Here is a 15,656-nt window from a genome sequence, read left to right as displayed (position 1 = left end):
CTTCACAGGAGTCTCCCAAGCACTGAGGATATCACCTAGACAGGGGACGAAACGTCTGCAACATAAATTCCCAGCTCGGCGAACAGAACCACAACAACGAGCATCCGAGCTACAAATTGTCTCACAAATGTTGAATGGGGATAGGTTGGGCGGGGAGCAGATAGATGGGAAGGAAGATGGACAGGTCATGAGGGCAGTGCTGAGTTGGAAAGTTGGAACTGGGATAAGGTGGGAGGAGGGGATATGAGGGAACTGGTGAAATCCGCATTGATGCCGTGGGGTTGCAGGGTCCCAAAGCAGAAGATGAGACATTCTTCCTCCAGGCGTCATGTGGTTAGGAAGTGCCAATGGAGGAGGCTCAGGACTTGCATGTCCTTGGTGAAGTGGGAGGGGGCGTTGAAGTGTTCAGTCACTGGGTAGTTTCGGAGATGTTCTCTGAAGTAGGCGTCCTGTCTCCCCAATATAGAGGAGACTGCATCGGGAGCAACGGATACAGTAAACGACGTGTGGAAGTGCAGGTGAAACTTTGATGGATGTGGAAGGCTGTGAGTGTCGGTGGGTTTGTAGAAGATGTCAGTGTTGATTTGGTCACCATTTATGGAGATGGAGAGGTCCAGGAATGGGAGGGAGGAGTCTGAGAGAGTCCAGGTGAACTTAAGGTCGGGGTGGAATGTGTTGGTGAAGTTGATGAACTGTTCAACCTCCTCGTGGGAGCACAAGGTAGTGTCGATACAGCCATCGGCAAGGTGGGGAATGATGCTGGTGTAACTACGGAAGATGGACTGTTCCACGTAACCGATAAAGAGACAGGCATAGCTGGAGCCCATGCGGGTGCCCATGGAAATGGGAGAATTCAAAGAGAAATTATTGAGGGTGAGGACCAATTCAGTCAAACGAATGAGCGTGTCAGTGGAAGGGTACTGGTGGGGACATCGGGAGAGGAAGAAACACAAAGACAAACAGAGTAAACATTTCAAGTCCAGTATGACTCTTCCTTTTCCTCAGGAGTTCTGATCTCAGTATCTACAGCATTTTACCTTCATTTGAAATTGACAGAACACTGTCAAGTGAGGATATACAAAGAGGAGGCAAAAGGAATCCTGGTACAGAATTGCTGACCTAACTGAATAGTTGAAGAGGTTTTACGGATTAAAAATCCTCCTATCCTTGTGTACTGTTTTGCTCATTATGCATAAATAAACAAATTAATATTTTGGAAATAGTTTGAAAAATTGAAAAGCTGTAGGAAGTTAGAATGATATCAAACTTGTGTACACAAAGCAAGTTTGAAAATGGCACAATGCTTTTGCAACAAAGTCAACTGTGTTTCTTTTAAAACTGTTACATTAAGCATTTAATAACCTTCAAGTTATTTATTTTTACCAGTAGTATTTGAAACAAAATAACTTTAAAGTATTCGCATTTCAACCAGCTACTGTTTAAAAGAACTTGGTCTTAATACCAATGGAGAAGCGGATACATTTTCTTATTCCAAGCTGCACTTCAAAACCTCACGTCCTTTGGTTCAATTCCTGTTCCAGTTTAGCCAGCCTTTTCTCAAGGATTTTAAAGTTAACCTGGTGCATCATCAGAAATTGCCCATTCAGATGAAAAACTGGAATATCATACTTGTACCTCTCGAACCAGATGGGATTTTCTGGAAGAGTAATGTCTACTTCCTGTAGGGTGAACTGTGAATGAAAAGACAATTACATTCATTATGTGGAATGTAATTAAAGGAGCAACTATTAAAATATAGGGAAGGATTAGAAGGGGGGTCATGATAAAATGAAATGAACTAAGGTGGGAAGTGGTTTGTGTGGAGCATAAGCACTAGCACAGACCATTTGACCAAACTGCCAGTTCCCATGATGTAAAATTCTGTGTCGTTGGTAATCAAGGGTTATATTATGAGGACAGGTATCATTCCATTGAATAAAGATTTTATTTTCAAGTGTTTTTGAATGATCCTGTCCAAACATATTGTCTCGGACCTCTGGAGCAGATGAACTGAACCTGGATCTTCTGGTCTACAGGCATGGACACTACACTGCATCACAAGTGTCCTCTATTATACGTGCTTAAGGAGTGAGGTGTTTAAGGTGATGGAAAGAGTAATGAAGTTCATAGAGAAATCGGTTTGTGGAGGGATTGGTTGTGTGGGGTTCAGAAAAGGGGGACACTGCTTTAAGATTAGATCTGATATACCATGAAAATTACTGTTCTCTTTACTTCAGGGCTTCACAGAAAAATGTCGAGGAGAATACTGAAAAACAGGCTACTAGACTAGACGGGATTGAGGTTCATAAGGAGATGTTAGAAATTCTGGAAAGTGTGAAAATAAATAAATCCTCTGGGCCGGATGGGATTGATCCTAGGATTCTCTGAGAAGTCAGGGAGGACATTGACAAGCCTTTGGCTTTGATCTTTATGTCGTCATTTTCGACAGGAAGAGTACCAGAAGACTGGAGGATAGCAAATGTTGTTCCTTTATTCAAGAAGGGCAGTAGAGCCAACCCTGGTAATTATAGACCACTGAGCCTTATTTCGGTTGTGGGCAAAGTGTTGAAAAATGTTATAGGAGATAGGAATTATAATCATCTAGAAAGGAATAAGTTGATTAGGGATAGTCAACATTGTTGTGTGAAGGGTAGGTCGTGCCTAAAAAACCTGGTGAATTGGCTAGCTGAAAGAAGACAGAGGGTGGTGGTTCATCCTGGAGTTCAGTTACTAGTGATATACAGCAAGGATCTGTTGTGGGTTCACTGCTGTTTGTCATTTTTATAAACAAACTGAATGAGGGCGTAGAAGGATGGATTAGTAAATTTGCAGATGGTACAGTTGTGGATAGTGCCGAAGGATGTTGTAGGTCACAGAGGGACACAGATAAGCTGCAGAGCTGGACTGACAGGTAGAAAATGGAGTTCAATGCAGAAAAGTGTGAGGTGATTCACTTTGGAAGGAGTAACAGGAATACAGAGTACTTAGTAGTGTGGATGAGCAGAAAGTTCTGGGTGTCCATGCACATAGATCCCTGAAAGTTGCCAGCCATGTTGATAGGGCTGTTAAGAAGGCATACGGTGTAATAGATTTTGTTGGTAGAGGAATCAAGTTTTGGAACCATGAGATCATGCTGCAGCTGTACAAAACTCTGGTGCAGCTGCACTTGGTGTATTGCATGCAGTTCTGGTCACTGCATTGTAGGAAGGATGTGGAAGCTCTGGAAAGGGTTAAGAGGAGAGTAACCAGGATGTTGCCTGGTATGGAGGGAAGGTCTTACGAGGAAAGGTTGAGGGACTTAAGACTGTTTTTGTTAGCGAGGAGGTTGAGAGGTGACTTAATTGAGACATATAAGATAATCAGAGGGTTAAATCAGGTGGATAGTGAAAGCCTTTTTTTGAGGATGGTAATGGCTAGCACAAGGGGGGCATTGCTTCAAATTGAGGGGTGATAGATATACGACAGATGTCAGAGACAGTTTCTTTACCCAGAGAGTGGTAGGGGCATGGAATGCACTGCCTGCAACAGTTGTAAACTCACCAACTTTACGGGCATTTAAATGGTCATTGGATGAACATATGGACAAGAATGGAAGAATGTAGGTAAGATGGGCTTCAGATTGGTTTCACAGGGCGGCGCAACATCGAGGGCCGAAAGGCCTATACTGTGCTGTAATATTCTATAGCATGTGGACCATTTAGATTGATGCTAACATGGCTGGTGGAAGTGAAATAGGAGAACTCAGATGTTGTAGAACTCAAATTGAGTTATAGAGGCTAAAACAATGTTGTTATTTTCAAGCTTGCATTGAGCTTCATGGGAACATTGTAGCCAATAGGAGAAATGCTAGAATGAGAGAAATATGATTTATTGGAACGGCAGGTATCTGGGTCAGGGTCATTCCTACAAACAAAGCGGAGGTGCACCCTAAAGCATTGCTTTGTCTGCTTTTGATCTCACCCATACTAAGAACAGTGCATTGTGATTAGCAAATCCAGTACTCTAGATTGAAAGAAGTGCAAGTGAAATGCTGCTTCTCCTGGAAGGTGCATCTGGGGCCTTGAATGGTGAGGAGGGATGAGGTAAATTGGCATGCATTACTACTTCTCCGCTTGTATGGGAAGGTGCCATGAGGTAGCGAGGAAATTGGAGTGAAAAAGGAGTATTGTGGAGGGATATGTCTCTACAGAATACTGACAGTTGTGGCAGTATCCTGTTAAAGATGGTAGAAATGGTGGAAGATGATTGTTTGTATATGGATCTGGTGGGATAGAAAGTGAGGACAGAGGGAATCCTATTGTTCTGATTGGCAGAGAAAAGGGTAACTGCAGAGGTGCAAGAAATGGGTCAGACATGGTTAAGGACCCTGTCATGTGGGGGAATCCTCAGTTGAGAAAAGTAGAGGTCATGTTTGGACGCAGCCCAGTGGAGGTGCACTATCAGAATAGATATGATGAACACAAAGAAACTGGGAAAATGGAAAGGAATCCTTGCAGGAACCAGACTGCGAGGGAGTGTAGCCGAGTTAACCATGAGATCAATGGGTTTGTAGTGAATACTGTGGACAGGTTATTATTAGAAGTAGAAACAGTGAAGTTAAGGAAGGGAAGGGAAGCATCAGAGATGGACCAGGCAAAGGTGACAGAAGGATAGAATTTGAAAGCAAAACTGATTAACTTTTCTAATTCTGGACAAGAAAGCTTACATTTCCTCATTGCTTTGCCCATGACCTTGAATAGAGTCAATTTGTAACTAATCCTTTTCCCTTTCAATATAAATTGGTGCGATTGTGTGAAATGGAGTACTTTTGTTTTTGTCCTAATGTATGTAAAGTGAGCTTCAGCATCACATCTTCCTTTACATCAATATTCAAAATCTGTACTATCAAGCAATTGATTAACAACTATATAATGCAAACCTCACAAAGTGATGAATATTCTGAATAAGTACATTATTGAGGACCTGACTTAATTTTGTAAGTGGGTTATTTACTATGGTTAATTTCATACCCTATGCTTATAAGGGATCAATGCCTCCTTGGCTTCTTCGCAAAGTATGCACGCATCCTAAGGATACAAAAACATAATCTGTTGGTTAATGATTATCCATAAGTTTGTACAAATAGGATGTGCACTATATGTAATGCAATTAAATTATTTGCACTTTTAACTTCCCCAAAACAAAATGCACATAACATGTGCCAAATGATTCTTAAACTAGGATTTTCATTACTTACTAGGAGAGAGTGAGGATTGCAGATGCTGGAGATCAGAGTCGAAGTGTGTGGTGCTGGAGAAGCAGAGCCAGTCAGGCAGCATCCGAAGAGCAGGAGAATCGATGCTTCGAGCACAAGCTCTTCAGCATCATGAGCCTCATTCCTGATGAAGTGCTTATGCTTGAAATGTCGATTCTCCTGCTCCTCGGATGCTGCCTGACCGGCTGTGCTTTTTCAGCACCACACCCTTTGACTCTATTACTTACTGCCAACTACTGAGAACAATATGTAAATGGTGGAGTTCAATTGAACCTTTATAGCTTTGCTTAAATGATATGGTAACTAAAGTAAAAAAAAAATCTTTGTTTTTAATTTACAACCAAGTTCATATGAATATTATTTCAATTTGGGCAGTTATTACCTATGATTGTAAAATATAGTTCTCTCACTGTAGGCAAATTACTGCAAATTAAACTTAAAAGGGAAGCTGTTTGTACCTCACCAGAACATAGTAAAATAATGCTTTCAACTTGTCCCAGAGCAGGTTATATACTTTACAAGGACGTTTTAACAGCCAGTCAGGGTAGGAGAGCATAGTTCAAAAGGTTTGCAATGTTTATTAAAAATATTTGAAAGTCCAATTCCAGTCATGCACTGTTATTTAAACCTTTAGTGGAAGACTGAAATTGTGTCTTTAATCTATTATACAGTTAAATTGTTAGGAGGTGGAACTAATTGAAGAACTGGCATATGCACAATGGACATATGATTCTAAGTAGTATGTCAACTTGTACTGTACCTTGGTAAACAGTGTTAAAATTGGCAGATACTTCCTGAGTGTAGACATTCTTAATAACATTTTCGACGCAAATTTTGATGCTTGACCAAGTTTTGTATAGTGAAGTAAATTCATTGCTTCAATGCTACTGAAACAAGTCAAAATCTCATTAGATTGTTATTGATCAGTGAATCAATGCACAAAAGATGTTTCACGAATTTTATCTTCTAAGTAAACATGTTGCTATAAGATAATAATTCTCATATGTTGTGCAAGGTACTGGTTCTGCTGTATTTTTAAAAATCTAAATGACCCATTTGTCTCATGGCATGCTCCATTAGATAGACTTTATCCCATTGCCTTCAACTTGGCATGCTTTGTACTGTAAGATGCTGGAAGTGTTAGCCAATGGGGGCATTGAAAGGATGACAGAATATCTCATAGGCGAATAAATGTTCAGGACCAATAGTATATCACCTTAACCAATGCAATTTAAGGATTGAGAAAGAAAACAACAGAGTGAGGGAGGACATCTGCAGATTTAGTCAAATCAATTACAGGAGAGACAAAGGGAGAAAACTGATTAACAAATAGATTAAATTAAAGACAATGGAAAAGAAAGAATGTGGCATTTTGTGAATCTACAAATAAATACTTTGAGAACAGAACATTGAAAGAAACAGAAAGAGACAAAAAAAACCTGCAGATGCTGGAATCCAAAGCAGACAACTAGGAGGCTGGAAGAACACAGCAAACCAGACAGCATCAGGAGGTGGAGAAGTCAACGTTTCAGGTATAACCCTTCTTCAGGACTGAGAAGCTTTTCATGTTGCACTCATTGGTCTAGGATACATGAATCGGACATATAAATTAGTGTCCCATTTCTCACAGCAAGACAAGAGGGTGCTGATGGTTGGCCATCATTGGCATAGAAGCACTAACTGTCAATCTGAATTCTCAGACCAGAGTGTAATTGTTCAGGGTCCTCTCATGGGAATCTGTCAGAGATTAGCATTCTCCATGACCCCTTTCTTTCAATGAAAATGGTGCAGTGTACATACAAATTCCTTTTGCCTATGTAAAATATTTAAACAGCATACATGTTAATATATGTAGCTTTTATGATGAACAAATGCATCACATTGAGAGTCTCACTGATGATTGTCAATTGGTTTCTGGTGTAATTCTTAGTAGACCAATGTTGACCAATAACAGAATCACATCTAATGGTGGACAGAGTATTATGAATTTGCAAGCACGAGTTGGTTGACTGCAGGCCATGTTGTTTGATACAGTCCATCAGTCGTTGGATCTACATCTTAAATAGCTGGCACTACACTGATGCCAAAACTCTCATCATTTTGCTCATTTGTGCTATAAGCACAACATGTTTTGGCTTTACGGGTGGCAGCCTGTTGTGGAGCTCCTCAGGGCAGTGTCCTCGGCCCAACCACTTTCAGCTGCTTAATCAATTACCTTTCCTCCATCACAAGGTCAGAAGTGGGTATGTTCGCTTATGATTGCACAACGTTCAGCATCACTCATACCTTTGCAGAAACTGAAGCCATTCATTTTCAAATCCAACAAGAGCTGGACAATGTCCAAGCTTGGACTGAAAAGTGGCAAGTAACAGTCATTCCCCTCAAATGCTAGGCAATGATTATCTTCAATAAGAGACAATTTAAACACCACCCCTTTCAATGATGTTACCATCACTGAGTTTTCCCACTGTCAATATCCTGACTGAAACTCAAGTTGGACTTGCCTTATAATTATAGTGGCTACAAGAACAAATCAGAGGCTAGGAATCCTGCAGACAATAATTTCCTGACTCCAGAAAACCTGTCCAACATCTACAAGGTTCAAGCAAGAGTGTGATGGAAAATCTCTCACTTGCTTGGATGACTGCAGCTCCAACAACACTCAAGAAGCTTGACACCATCCTGGGCAAAGCAATCCATTTGACTGGCACAATATCCTAAATATCCACTCCCTCCAACCAATGATCAATAGGAGCAGTGTGTACCACCTGCAAAATGTACTGTAGGAGTTCACCAAAGATCTTTAGACAGCACCTTCCAAATCCACAACTGCTGTGACCTAGAAGAGCAAGGCCAGCAAGGTACACGGAAAGCCACCACCTGCAAGTTCCCCTCCAAGCTACTACCTACCCTGACTTGGAAACGTATCACTGGTCCCTCAGTGTCATTGGGCCTAAGACTTAATACTTGAGAAGTTAAAATGATATTCGAAGATTCATCTAACTTATGCTAGTCGAAGAATTTCTAGGGGCAACAAACATTACGTAAAATGCATTCAGAAATTGCATGTTCACAGATTGAGACCAGTGGGATCAAAAACTTTCCTTGGACTGGTTCAGGACAATTGAGTGGCTACTTAAAAGAATGTACAAAAATATCTGAAGTATGGTTTCTGTTTTGTTAAAAGAAAATGGGAATGTTTTGTTTTCTTGTTTAAAATGCAAGTTACCAACAAAGATAGTGTTTGGTCAATAGTACTTCTGGTCTTTTGTTATTGGAAAAGTCTTCAAATATGAAATCTTTCCATTATCAACTACAAATTTGAATTTACTCAAAGATTATTTTTAATATGTGAATAAGGCATTACACATCTAAAGACAATGGGCTGGAACATTGCACACTGTTAATAATAGTCTGCTCTTACTACAACAATGATTTCAGGGGATGAAGGGACACATAGAGTCATGAATCTAGAACTTATCATTGATTTAATTCACTCCTCAAATAGCTTCTCACAAGCAATGTCTCACCCTCAGCCTTTCCATTATTTTAAGAATTAACTGGAATTGCATATTAATTGCCCATTAAACTTGCTGCAGAAAGTGACAGCTGGTAATTAACAGCATAAGTATCCTTTTAATGGTGTGATAATTGTTAATGCAATGTTATTCTGTCTCTCTGCCCTGGAAAGGGCTCAGATTAACTGCATAATCTCAATCCGAGAGAGAGATTTGAGTTCAGTTACAATCATACCAATGGGTGGCATTGCCATGGGATGCACTCTCGCCTCAGGTCTTGTGAACATTACCTTGAGCTATATTCCCTCGAAACTTTGCTTATGTTACACAGATCTCTCTGTGTGCCAGCAAATTCAGGAAATCAATAGCTCTCCACGGCGATTGTGAAATATTTCCTCATCTCAGTCCTAAATAATCTATTCCATATCCTAAAATAGTGACGCTTGGTTCTGGACTCCACAAACAGTGGAAATAAGCTGCTTCCATCTAATCTGTCCAGCCCTGTTAGAATTTGTACGCTTCAATCCGATCCCCTTTCATTTTTCTCACTCTTGTAAGTACAGGCCCAGTTGAAGCAATCTTCCCCCCCATTTGACAGTCCTGGATCCTTGGTATCAGCCTCCTGAACCTCTGTTGTACTCACTCTAAGGCAAGTGTATCCTCTTTTAGGTAGGGAATTCAAAATTGTACAGAATACTCCAGGTGTGGTCTCACCAAGGCCCCATGTAATGGCAGTAAAACATTTCTATTTCTGAACCCAAATCTTCTTGAAATGAAGGCCAACATATCATCGCTGCACCTGTCTACTTTCATCAACTGATGGATAAGGACACTAAAATCCTTTTACATTTTCTGACATATCATCATTTAAACAATACTTTTCCTTTTGATCTTCAGACTAATGTGAATACAGAGGAACTTCGATTATCCAAACAACACGGGCAGGGAATATTCTGTTCAGATAATCGAATGTTCGGATTATCGAATGTTCGGATAACACAGTGTAGCCAAGCATTGGGACCTTGTGATCTTGCCGGATAATCCGAAATTTGGATAATTGAGTGCCGGATAATCGAGGTTCCTCTGTATTTAGAAATGTTGTACTGCATCTGCGTTGTGTTTGCCCACTCATTCAACTTGTCTAAATTTCCTTGAAGCCTCCTGGCATTTTCCTCTCAACTCTCAAAACCTTGGAGGTTTATTAATAAACAAACTTGGATTTGGTTCATTTAGTTTCCTCATCTAGTTCATTTATATATACCATGAATAGCTGGGCCCTAAGCACTGATCCTTGCACTACACTTCTAGTCAATGCTTACCACTCAGAAAAAAAACATTTATTCCCACTTTGTTTCCTAGCTGACAAATAATTTTCAATCAATGTTTATATATTAACCCTTATCCCATGTGCTTTAACTTTGCTCACAAACCTCTCACAAAGAATCTCAAAAGTGGTCCAAATCGACATTCCCCTCCATTCTACTGGTTTCATCCTCACAAATCTCCAGTCGATTTGTTAAGCATTATGTGCCTTCATTTGTCTTGTCCAATCTCATAAATGCTTTCTAAATGTTCTGTTATTGTGTCTTTCCCCATGACAGAGGTTTGGCTACTTGGTCTATAATTCTCTCCCTCCCTCTTGAAATCATGAGGTTCCATTTACCACTTCATTAGGATTATGGAATATAGATTATCAGGCCCTCTGATTTGTCAGCCTTTCATGTCCCAGTATGATTTTTTTCACTAATACTGATCTCCTTCAATTCTTTGGTTCCCCAACATTTTTGGAAGATTATTTGTACCCTATTTTGTGAAGATGGAACCAAAGTATGTGTTCAATTCTTCTGCTATTTCTTTATTCCACATTATCATTTCTCCAGCTTTTGATTGTAATGTGCCTCCAATTGTTTTTACTAATCTTTTTCTCTTCTCTTAGTGGGAACATTAATCTCGAGAAGTGCATATGCAATTGAATGACAATTAATCTCTCCCCAGTTCTGACAGACAGGTGAAGCTAGCTGTCACATTGCAACTTCACATTTTTTTTCTGTGGGACTTGGGCATCACTGGTTGGCCAGCATTTATTGCCCAGCCCTAGTTGCCCTTGAGAAGGTGATGGTGAGCTGCCTTCTTCAATCGTTGCATTCCATATATTGTAGGTAGCCCCACAATGCTGTTAGGAAGGAAATTCCAGGATTTTGAACCAGTGGCAGTAAAGAAATGGTTATACATTTCCAAGTCAGAATGCTGAGTGGCTTGGAGGGGAACTGCAAGTGGTAGGGTTCCCATGTACCTATTTTCTTTCTAGACTGAAGTAATTGTGCACTTTGAAGGTGCTCTCTAAGGATCTCTGACAAATTTCAGAAGTACAACTTGTAGATAATGTACACTGCTGCAACTGAGCGTCAGTGGTGGAGAGAGTGGATGTGGTGCCAATTAACCAGGCTGCTTTGTTCTGGATGGTGTTAGGCTTCTTAAGTGCACAGTCATACAGCATGGTAACAGACCTTCGGTCCAACTTGTCTACGCCGACCAAGTTTCCTAAACTGGACTCGTCCATTTGCCTGTGTTTGGTCTAAATTCCTCTAAAATTTTTCTTATCCATGTACCTGTCCAAATGTCTTTTACATGTTACAGTTGTACCCATCTTTATCACTTCCTCTGGCAGCTTGTTCCAGAAATGCACCCCGCTCTGTGTGGAAAAAGTTGCCCCTCAGGTCCCTTTTAAATCTTTTCCCCTCTCAACTTAAACCTATGCCCTCTAGTTTCGGACTCCCCTATCCTGGGGAAAAGACCTCGGCTATTCACCTTATCTATGCCCCTCATGACTTTGTAAATCTCTATAAGGTCACCTCCTACGCTATAGGGAAAATAGTCCCAGCCTATCCAGCCTCTTCTTATAACTTAAACCTTCCCATCGTGGTAGCATGCTTGTAACTCTTCTTTAATAACATTCTTCCTATAGAAGGGAGAACTGTATGCAGTTCTCCAAATGTGGCCTTACCAAAGTCTTGTACACCTGGAACATGACATCCCAACTCCTGTACTCAATGCTGTGACCAATGAATGCAAGCATGCTAAACAATTCCCTCTACATTTGCAATCTGTCTATCTGTGATGCAGATTTCAAGGAACAATGGACCTGCAGCCAGAGGTCCAGATTCAAATGCCACCTATTTCAGAGGTGTGCCATAACATATATGAACAAGTTGATTTCAGAATATTGAGACTCATGTTTTCAGGACGCTTGTGGTGCAGTGGGGAAATACCCCTACCTCGCAGACGAGAGGTCCAGGTTTAACTCCCACTGGTTCTGGAGGTATGTACTAACAACTCTGAATAAGTTGAATAGAAAACGATTGGAGATTGATAGTCTAGCTTTTCTTAGCAATCAAGCTGCTATAATTGTAACCACCTTGTACCTCTTTCCCAGTAAAGTTTTGGGGCTCCACTTCCATCACTAACAATCAATCAACTCAGGCTTGCTGTCAGGTCTTATGACCCCCTTCACTTTACTTTAAGTTAAAGCCACATTTCTAAACATAACGACCATCTAATTGTAAGACTTCAGCGAAGAAAATCTACATAGATTCAAGACAGAAAACTTGTTTTGTGCACTTTCATTTTGCTAAAATTATTGGCAGGAGCTTTTTGACAGCAAAGTGAACAATTCTGTAAAAGATTTAACAGTATTTCAGGTGTCAAGCTGGATTCACTGGGTTGAGATTTTGTTAAATTGGAGGGCATCAGTCAAGGTCATCTTCAAAGACAACAGGCTTATACTCTTCATTGCTGTACAGGTGGAAGTGTTGTCGTTTAGACTGGATGTTAATATAAGATTTATCTCTGCCCACTCAAATGACATGAAAGATTAAATGGCACTCATTTAAAGAACAGGAGAGTTCCCACTCCTGTTTTGGTCAATAGCTATTCATCAATCAACATGAAACTGATCAAGAAAGCAGCTCACCAACATATTCACTTGATTTGTTTTGCATTGGCAAAGAAAGTGATGGCCTGGTCAGTGCCACCCACATCCAATGAGAGAGTAAGTAAAATTCATTAAAACAGAATTTCTGGTCATGATCACATTGCTGTTTGTGGGATATTACTATGCACAAACTGATAGTGACTACAAATGAAATGTACTTCATTAGCACTTTGGTCATGAAAGTGCAATATATTGTAAATGTAAGTCTTTCTATTTCCATTTTACTTCTTTTTATCAATGCTTTTTTCTCATGTTTCCATTTATTATTGTATTTTACCTTTTTCACAATTTCAGTGGAAAGTGTGTTCTCCCACACCTGGCCCAGCAAAAGGTGGCTTCCAATGGAACAGAATGGCAGTATAGGTTTGGTGCCTGGCAGGACGGCCTCCCGGTGAGGCAGTCTTGGCCTGGGGTAGCAGTCTTGTTCCTGCATAGAGGTCTCAATTTGTCATGGAGGTCACCTTTGGCAGCTTCCGGGTATTTCAGCAGCCCAGTGTGGAGGTCTCGTCCTGGTCTTGGTCTAATGTGACAGTCTCAGCCTCGCCCTGTGTGGCAGCTTCTGCCCAGTTTTCCATTGTACCCTAAACCTATTTATGACTTCTGACATTAATTCATGCGCCATGTTGTGGTGACTTAAAAAACATTTCACTTTTTTTTTGTAAAAATACACATTACAATAAATTGTTATTCTATTCTAACATCAAAACAGTATTAATTTAGGTTTAGCAACAGGAACATAGGAGTAATGAGGGAAAATATCAAACAGGAGAAAAAAGGATACATCTGTTGCTGGGGCATAGATAACGTGGAAATGGCCAACATCTGCAGTTTAGACAACAGTGATCTTATCATTCTAAATATCATGCTCAGTAAAGCAGAAACAATCTTATCTTTACTACTATTATGTACAGATAAAAGAAAATGCTAGGTTTTTAAATTCAGATTTGATTGTTCCTATTGGATACTACCTCTAAGATGACATTTCTGATTTCGGGTTGCTCTTTAAAGATGAAAGTCTTTTCACTGAACAATTATTTAAATCTCAATCGCCTGACTTGTACTGCAACCACAGAGTAAGAACCCACTCCGGGGCATGTTCACGTTCCCTACCAATCCGCCCATGTCCCTGGATCTCTCAATCATCTGAAGACAATTCCTCACACACTCGTGGGAAAACAACCCGTCTTTGTCGTTTTCTTTAGTGTGAACGCTTTTTTTCTCTTTTAAAATTTGTGGACATTCAGTTGCATGCAAGCATGTACATTGGCGGCTTACTATTAGTCAAAGATCTTAAGCTGAATTTTACCAAATTTCTTTTAAGTCCAGAATTTTTCTCTACACTGTTTAAAATGCAGCTAAATGAAAATGTAGCAAAAACGTGTGGGGAGCCGATGCTATTGAGTCCTGCTTTCTCCCACCCCTACTTGGCTTAGGCTATATCGAACTTCCTGCATTTTTTTGAAAAAATTTAACTTTGTAAATGCAAAGTTGACTCATGTTTAAGTTTTGGCATAATTACTGTACTGCAACAAATTACGTTTCTAATAGTGAAATGAATCTTACTTATTGCAGGTTACCAATTGAAGTATTCTTTTGGGTTCGATCACGTGACATCCGATCATGTGACTATAAATCACGTGACAGTGGCTCACTGTTGTTACAGTGTGCTCTTTGTTTTAATGTAGTTTACAAATTGTAAAAACTTGCATTGTAGTGTAATTTTCGTTTCAGATTTCAAAACCGGAGAGTAAATAATTTGCACCTAGATAGTTCAAATTCAGGCAGTATTATTACCTATGTTATATTTAACTTACTTCCGAATATGTATTGTTTATACTTGTAGCAACGTTGGTAACCAGAGGATATGACAAAAATGTTATTATTTTGCCGGATTATGTGGAGAAGGGAAACTCGGAAGTGGGATGAAGCGAGTTGTTGTTGGTACAGACATGATGGACCAAACTGTCGTCTTCTGTGCTGTAACAATGTCATTAAATTTGTAGAAATGAGTTATGATCTGAAATGCTTCACTTCAAATGTGGGACTTCCATTAGAATGAGATTTGATTTTACTGTGCAGGGGAATTGTAAAACTTCTTGAAATTATGGCCTTTGTGTGGAGCCACAGAAAATGAGATACTAAATGAGTATTTTGCCTCAGTATTTACTGTGGAAAAGGACATGGAACAAATAGATGGTGACATCTTGCAAAATGTCCAGATTACAGAGGAGAAAGTGCTGGATGTCTTGAAACTGTGAGAAACAAAAGCTCACTCACTTTAATAATTTCAGTCCGAGACGAATATCTGAATCAGCCGTTTATTTGTACACCTATAGGTGGATGCTTTGTCTAATTACCAGGTAAGGCAATGACAAAATGCACACCAAATCCAACAAACTCTAGAAATTTATACAGTTTGAATCCCCATATTTTTCCTTATTCCATTGTTTGTTCCCTGCTTCGCTAACGTCACAGATTTCCTTAAGACTGATCCCACAACTTCTGTTTATCCTGTCTTGTCCGTGACAAACTCTTATCTCTGACTCCCATAAGGGTGTTTGACGTCAGTCTATTGTAGATTATTGATTAGGCATATCTTTTCTTCTATCAGCATCTATTTCCATCCAGAGGCCACTTTGACCTCTTTAATTAGGGTTTGTTCCTGTGTCTCGGTGCAAGTGGGGAAAACATGCTTTCCTGTTTGCCCATATATCCACCATTGTTCGGTATTCATGTCTCATGCTCACATATCCTTTCTTTTTGCTGAATATGTATTTTCTCATTCCTATTCTGTATCAGAATTTATACTTGCAGAAATAACATTAATTCATTTATATCCCACAAACTCATTTACAAAGGGTCTAAAAAAGTAATAATACAGTAGTAAACAGAC

The 15,656-nt window shown here is 39.9% G+C and overlaps 2 protein-coding genes across 6 annotated transcripts in view; one reads left to right on the top strand and one right to left on the bottom strand.

Annotated features, from left to right (window-relative positions):
* Nucleotides 1-1,345: 1,345 nt before the first annotated feature.
* Nucleotides 1,346-14,520, bottom strand: c2h5orf63 (chromosome 2 C5orf63 homolog). Of its 5 annotated transcripts, XM_043717070.1 has the most exons (6): nt 14,327-14,372; nt 13,041-13,350; nt 6,694-6,836; nt 6,015-6,138; nt 5,010-5,066; nt 1,346-1,691 (listed from the first exon to the last, which is right to left on the bottom strand). In XM_043717070.1, exons 4-6 carry the CDS (start codon nt 6,126-6,128, stop codon nt 1,512-1,514), a joined length of 351 nt encoding a protein of 116 aa, XP_043573005.1. In that variant the 5' UTR covers nt 6,129-6,138; nt 6,694-6,836; nt 13,041-13,350; nt 14,327-14,372; the 3' UTR covers nt 1,346-1,511. The 5 variants fall into 5 exon arrangements, with proteins under 5 accessions (XP_043573005.1, XP_043572997.1, XP_043573015.1 ...); XM_043717062.1 differs by lacking the exon at nt 13,041-13,350 and having other exon boundaries at nt 14,327-14,380; XM_043717080.1 differs by lacking the exon at nt 6,694-6,836.
* megf10 (multiple EGF-like-domains 10) overlaps nt 12,073-15,656 on the top strand; it is a 214,648-nt gene continuing 211,064 nt past the window's right edge. Inside the window, 1 exon segment of the mRNA XM_043717093.1 lies at nt 12,073-12,820. Within this exon segment, the coding sequence (XP_043573028.1) occupies nt 12,716-12,820 (105 nt within the window). The 5' untranslated portion in view covers nt 12,073-12,715.

This window comes from Chiloscyllium plagiosum, chromosome 2, assembly GCF_004010195.1.
Source record: "Chiloscyllium plagiosum isolate BGI_BamShark_2017 chromosome 2, ASM401019v2, whole genome shotgun sequence".
Lineage (NCBI taxonomy): Eukaryota > Metazoa > Chordata > Chondrichthyes > Orectolobiformes > Hemiscylliidae > Chiloscyllium > Chiloscyllium plagiosum.
This window is presented reverse-complemented; position numbering and strand designations above follow the sequence as displayed.